This window comes from Schistosoma mansoni, chromosome 4 (assembly GCF_000237925.1).
Source record: "Schistosoma mansoni strain Puerto Rico chromosome 4, complete genome".
Classification (NCBI taxonomy): Eukaryota; Metazoa; Platyhelminthes; class Trematoda; order Strigeidida; family Schistosomatidae; genus Schistosoma; species Schistosoma mansoni.
The window spans coordinates 15,226,644-15,234,075 of NC_031498.1; the positions used below are offsets into that span (position 1 = coordinate 15,226,644).

The window sequence follows — 7,432 nt, forward strand, 5'->3', positions numbered from 1 at the left end:
TAGTTGCTAGAGTAACCAGATAATCTACGCTGTGCTTGGGGAAAAAAGACATGCACTCAATGAGTCATTTTATACTTTGAATAAATTCAATCATCTACATTTACGTCAATACGATTTTCAACTACCGATACTCGACCCTTGACTAAACGGTCCATAGTCATGTTATTTTACCTTACTGAACCAATCGGTTGCCATTCAGTTACTTGTGACAACAGGGTGACGTTCGTATCAAAGCAACTTATGTAGTTTCGAAACTAGTGTCTCATTCAGTGAAATTAGATGACTATAATATGACAACCATTTGTTATTTCACAACGCATAAACGCAGTGCTATGTAGTCTTAAGATGCTCTACACAACACGAACCATACCACGACATACTAGACTGACTGTCGACGACAAGCAGAATAGATCGCAAATTCAGCCAACCAGCTATGAATTCAGAAAATGATGCCAACATCACAACTGTATTTCAGGACATTATTTTACTTTTACACATTTAGCTTCCTTTGGAGGAGCTTCGTCAACTTTGTTAGCAGCTTTTCGTTTAAGTTTTCCGTTCTTAATGGCACGCGCGAGGGCCATCTTGAAGTGTTTTTCTCCAAGTGCAAATGGATTCAATTTTAGCAACGCCTAGAAAAGATTCGGAAATGAACGTCATTATAGTTGAAAAGTCCAAGAAATGATATAAGCTAAGTTGAAATACATTTTATAACTTACCTGTAGGTTCTTCAATGGATTTTTCTTGACTTTAGGACCTGGACGCTGCAAGTGCATGCGCCTAGATTTCAAGACCGAGGAAACTTCACGGCAATGTAAAAGTCTACCTAAGTCTGGATTGGTCATCTTTGCTATGGGAAGATGGAAACCAGATTTTTTCACGCTTCCTGTTTTTCGAGTGCCATAGAGCTTGTCCAACTGACGGAAAGCTGAGTCCGACCAAATAGCTAAACGTCCCATATGGCCACCTGGGGCTAGCTTAAGAAGATTAAGGGCTTTGACGTTAATCAAAGTGATACCTAAGACACGTCAATTAGGTAAGTAAAACTTACCTGGAATATTTCTGAAGGCACGTGATATTCCATCATCTTTTTTATAAATTACTATCGGACCGCGCTTCTGAATTCGTCTGCGATTTCGCATTTTACCTTTACCAGCACGGAATCTCTGAGAGTTGTAAACTTTTTGAATATCAGGCCAAGCCCGGATGGCCTTAAGTACTTTAACTGCATCTTTTGTTTTCTTAAGGGACTCGACCTCCTTAGATAAAACAAGTGGGAGCTCAGGAACACGGTCAACTCGATGCCCACGAGCCATGACTAATGACGGTACTCCAGTTGCAGCGATTGCTGAGCATATGGCATATCGTCGCTGCTGAATATTTATCTTTCTGTGCCAACGTCTCATTGTCTTTGTAGGAGCGTACATATGCCCACCACGACACATATTTCCGTAAGCACCTTGACCTGACCTGTGTGTACCACCACCTCTCACTCTAGGAATACGGGCAACTGCTCTTCCGGTACCCCAGGATTCGGCAGACGTCTGATGACCAGCCTTTGAACTGACTGCATATGGTTGCCTTGAATTTTTACGCATTTGGTCGTGGACAAAATTTAGAAGGTCCAAACGTAGCGGGGTAGTGAAGACTGCCGGCATCTTAATGGTGGAGCCTGTAGATGCTCCATTTACTCCATAAACGTTGACAATGGGCCTTGTAACAGCCTGGAAGACCAAGAAAAATTGTTACAGAAAATACACTACATAATGTTATTTTACACGAAGCCAGGAACAGCAAATAACAAACACAGAATATGTGCCTCGTAACTAACCTAAGGTTATGGAGTTAACGATAGACGCATACTCGACACAAATACCCTGGTGTCTATTTTGAAGCGCCTTGAGGAAACAGCCTAGACTTCGAAAATATTGTTTTTGAGACGGCTTGAATTGATCGTCTTTATACAGTAGTGTAGCACTTAGCCGCAGTCTAACAAAAATCAGTCACTTGAATCGAAAACAGATAATTATCCGTGTTGCCGGGAATGTCTGTAGTTCCCGCTAACCGTCACCAACATATGAAATAAGTCAACTCACAACGACCATTTGTGATGCCAAAGACGATGTGAGAAGTCACAAATGGACATTATTACTTACTATGAACTCAACTTTAAGATACATGGGGGAAAATCGAATTGCATCTGTGAAAAGACTGCTTACTACTAAGATGTCATTGGATTGCCAAATTCGATGTCAATTTGTCCGCCATAAAGGAAATTGATATAAGGCAGAAGCCGAAACTTAACTAGACATGCAAGCTAAAAGTAGGAACACAACGCTTCTAGGAAATAATTCAGAAACTACGCAACACCACATACGAACCATGTTAGCGTGAACAGCAAGCGATCTGTGTAAACCGCTAAACAGTCATACACTAAAACAACGGACCCAATTGCCCAACTGAATCCAGGCTTGATAGATAATTATGATAAACTAAACACCATATTAAAATAAAAATAGATGTCTCAAAGTTTAGCGCTCTGTGTATATACAATGCTCCAAATGAGTAAAATTGACTAGTCATACTATATTTTAGATTTAAAGCCTTTGACTCGTATAAATCCTAGCCGACGAAATACAAATTGTTCAGATAAATTATAAACTCATATTTTAAACGCTTAAGCAAATGAGCTGTTTCCGGGAAAAGTCAATATGACGCTTTCCGATATGTTACACATTAACTAGCTATAACTCAGTTGGATTTATAACGACCAAGTATGGTTAGAATGAGTATGAGCTAAGTATTGCATAAGTGCATGGTATATTTCAGTTGAACTACGGAAATGAAGAGTGAATCTTTAGATTTTCGCTCAGCATCATATTGTCTTTTGGCTGTATTGAACTGCCTGCTGACCTTATGTGAAGATGTGAAGATACCACAGGTATTATAGTTTGACAACACTTTGACCAGTAGCACCTTTCATAGATGAATCTAGCCCACCCAGTGAAATCAAATCTCAGAAGCGAGGAGGTTCGAAAATATATTTGATAGATTATCAATATATCGAGAAGCGACTGTTCTAAACTGGCTAGCGATCGCAGGAGAAGTTAAACACGGCGTTCCCACTCGTGATTTGGTGAGGATGCATGACCGAGCGTCTTCAGCTAGGTGAGTCCATTGAAACTAATTTGGTCGTCACCTAATGTCGAACACTTACAGAGCTATTGATTTTGGGGAAGTTTGCCCATCTCCTTCGAATATTGAGCTTAGTTACCTCAAAATTACCCGCCTTTACCTCCATTCAATTTGATTTCCTGCCAATCGCCATCGTCTCTGGCTTTCCTATCTTCAGCATAACGTGGTTGAAGTATTTTGAAGCTGAAATTATCTGACTCTGTCCTTTCAGTATTTTCATTGGTAAGCACGTCACCTGGCATTCTGAAGATTTTGTGAGGCTGTCTCTTACCTCCTCTTCAGTGTTTCACACAGATTTTGCGCTGCATGATTCCCTGTTTTGGTCAACGAACATTTGATGGGGTTCTTGTTTCACTACAAAAGAAAGTAGTGAAGCGACCATCTGGTTTCAAAGGTTCGACCCTCTAGATCGCCAAAATCCATATTGACAAGGTCAGTTTTATCTCATCAGAGACTCGAAGACTCCCAAACGACTTGGGCTTACATTACTGCACTTGCTAGATTTCCGTTATTGTAAAAGTTGCAATAAGTACATTTGGCACAGAGTTACGAAAATGTTACAGCTTACTTGCTGACTCAAATAAGCGGAGGTTGGCAAATGTTGACATTAAGCCATCCGTTTGCTATACAAACTTTTAACGTTGCAATTTCACTCAGTAAAAGTCAAGTATAACGTAGATCGATGCCTTATTTTGAAACGCATAAAGTATCCTGAAATCAACCAAGCAATGAAGAAATCCCATGTTCAACCAGGAATGTTACACATCTGATATCTAAATCTCCATATTTATGTTCTCGAAATACACAAACCAGCTCTCGACAGGTTGAGGCGGGTGGAAAAGAAATCTGATCATATACTAAGTTTTAAATCATCGCTTATTTTCAGATTCCACAGAATTCCATTTTACATGTAGTTTCCAAATAAAGCGTCACTGATTAGCAATTGAATTACCCAGATATGCTTTAAAGACGGGAAGTGTATTCTTAACATGACATGAATTTTTCTGAATATTTCGAAGTTTCGCTTTGGAAAATAATCTTTTGAGGGCTTGGAATTCGTTATAATACTTAAAATTGTTGATGACACTTGGATTTGTGGTTAACCGATAACCGAAATTACGATTTTATCCTTGTTACATCTCATCTTTTTGCCCCTCTCAGCACTAATAATCTTCGAGGTCATAGCAGGAAGGTTGAAAAAACGCTATCTAATAAACTTAAAGTAGTGCCCCGCTTTTCCCATGGAGTGGTCAATGACTGGAACGCCTCACCTGAACAGGTGGTGTGATGTGGGTTACTTATATCCACATAAGTATTATATTACGATGGTCGGGCATTGAATGTATTTCAGTAGAAGATCGATAAGGAAAGAACGGGAACGAAGCTCAATTGGTGTGAAAATGCATGGACAATAAAAATCGGAGACGATGAACTGATATTTACAAAAGGAACAGTGAAGATTCAGTCAGTTGATTGATAATTTGCAAATTAACTATTTACTGTATGGTTATCAGATTTCAGTAAGACAGTTTGTAATTTGTGTTTAAATACATTCGGTTGTCCCCACTCGTGTCCTTGTTCACTACAGTGGTATCAGCCTCACCAGTGAACATTTTCAAACACAATCTGGAAAGCAAACTGTAAGGATTAACACTGGTTCATCAACCTACTATCCTTATTACCGAATACTTTTGACTGTTTACTACTGACATTCAATGGGAAAGAAGCGTGTAACCTGTAAACAAATCAAGCTTTTCCAGCAAAACCAACTTCGATGTCGTATGAATTGCTCAAACAACTACTACTTTGTCATGTGTAGTGTGCTAGCTATGAGTACAGAGATCAAGTTTTCATAAAATGATGCAAAAATATGATCAGAAAGTCAAAGACTTTGTATTTGAACTGTAGAAATGGGACGCGAAGTGCAACTTTGGAGACCGATTTGAAACTCAACTTCGTAGTCGAACGATTGCTAAGATAAATATTCTGAACACTGTAAGAAATAGGATTCAAAACCTATAAGTTATTCTCAAAAAATTAAAACAGCATATATTGACCATCAGTCAGTGAATGGGTTCGATTTCCAGCAATGGTTTTCGATACTTTGCTTATCGTGGTGATGAATTGTATTCCAATGTTGCTAAAACTCGCGTTTGTTTAATGATAGTTTCCATTCTCGTGGAAATTATCCAACAAACAATTACAAAGCAGGTTAAAAAGATAAGCACAGCTTTGGCAAACATTTATCCTGTGGTAAATTCCACTTACGTATTTCATATGTTTTTCTTTATGTCAAATGCTTCGAGTTTGGCAAAATGGGACATATTAAGTCAGTTTGTAGAGCAAGTATACATGGTGTTAAACTATTTACTTCGGATTTTATTTAATTGGGTGTTCCTGATGATTATTTATCTTTATCCACGATCTCGAGAGGTTATTTCTACATTTAAAAGCTATCATGTACCTCCCTTGATTCATATAATGACTTTATTGTTGACAAAGGCAGTACAGAGACCGTTATTATATCCAAGGACATGAAATCTTTCGATCCTAACGTTGTGATACGATCCGGTGGAGTCTCAGTATTTGGAATGCTCCATAAAACTGGCGCATGCGCGGATGCTGTGAATTGCTAATATGAGATAATTATTCTTCATACATGCCTTGTGAGTTTTTAGCTAGTGAAACAGGACCATCAATACTGAGTTTGAAAAATTCGTAAAGGCTTGGGGTGGAGTCGTCTTTGCAAGTTCCTAAGAAAGATTCCGGTGCTTTACTTAAAGATTTGGCAGATGCATGTACAAAGCGCAGCAAAGGTACGAGGATTCAGCCCATGAAACTTCACGTACAGGGTGACCCATCTTTCTTAAGATAAGAATAATTTCTTATAGTCTTCGAGAAGCAGTATATAGGACATTGAACGAATTGTGTGCAAAACGTATAGTTAAACCGATCTAGTATTCAGCACGGGGAACCCCTGTTTATTAAGCACTTGAAATCTGATGGCAAAACTTCCAAATTATGCGGGTACTCTAGATCAACGCTGATATCCTGTTTTTTGAAGCAAACGTGCACGTCAGTAGAAGCTGAAAATATTTTTAATCCACTTCATTGTTATGAGGTGTTCTCGTAAGTTGACCTGAAAGATGATCATTTTCACGTTCCCTTAGATCCGTTTTCATCCATTTTGACAAAAATGAACACCCCTTTTGCCTGTTCACATACAACTTCCTTCCACTTGGCCTAATTTGTTCTGCAGCTATATTATAGGAACTGAGCAATAAAAGTCGATGACCTTAAAGGTATCGAAACTTATCAACATCGTCTTATTATTCATGATTCTGGTAAAGGGGCTTGTGGTCAGATACCTATTGCTGCACTAAAGCCATTACAAATCAGTGTTCATTTTGTGCATCTAGTTTTGAATGTTTCGGATATCAAGATGACGGTAACGGTCTCAAACCGGATATGATGTGACTAGAACCACTGACAAAGGCACGATCTCCGAAAATCTTATAGAACTGCGTTCAATACTGGGTGCCCTTCGACGCTATTTTCATTTGATTATTAACTTTTCTTATCGTGACAAATGTTTACCACAAATATTGACATGAAATTCATTTTAATGGTGAGGAATAAGAGTCATGCTTACGAAGTCTACTAAACTTTCTTTGAAGTTATACTGTTCTTCGAACTTACTCTACTAGTATACATTCTATAGTTGTTGCTGATGCATCACCTGTAGGTATTCGTGCAGTCCTGGAGAAGGAAGGTAGACTGGTAATTTGTTCCACGCAAATTTACTGTTGCTTAACAAAAATTATCACCAACTTGGCGAGAAACATAAGCTGTGTTTTGGGCTGTTAAAAGACTTCATAAGTATTTATTTGGAAGGAACTTTATTATCGTCAGTGATCATGAGACTTTAAAGTTCATTCACCACCCTGAAAAGTCCTTGCCACTTTCCTCAGCTGCTATGGTTCAACGATGAAGTATTGCTTTGAGTGCCTATGGCTATACGGTTCAATATAGGAGTGTTAAGCAAATTCAACTTGCTGAACACATTTCTCGGCAGTTATTACAAGATAGACCTGTCGATACCCCAGACTGTTTTTTAGTGTAACGTTTACCCGTGAGACGTCCAAATCTTACTGGAGAAACTGGTCGACACTTTGGATATATACTCAGTTCTATACGAAAAAGTTAGAATGCTAATCTGAAACGTAAATTTCCTGTT

General features: G+C 38.6%; 1 protein-coding gene across 1 annotated transcript; it reads right to left on the reverse strand.

The window, feature by feature from the left end:
* Positions 1 to 452: 452 nt before the first annotated feature.
* Positions 453 to 2,384, reverse strand: Smp_153790 (putative 60s ribosomal protein L4; the record flags this gene model as incomplete). Its single annotated transcript, XM_018796951.1, has 4 exons — positions 453 to 632; positions 720 to 1,018; positions 1,052 to 1,724; positions 2,382 to 2,384. The coding sequence occupies 4 exons, from the start codon at positions 2,382 to 2,384 to the stop codon at positions 480 to 482; spliced, it is 1,128 nt and encodes a 375-aa protein (XP_018652041.1). The 3' UTR covers positions 453 to 479.
* Positions 2,385 to 7,432: the final 5,048 nt, after the last annotated feature.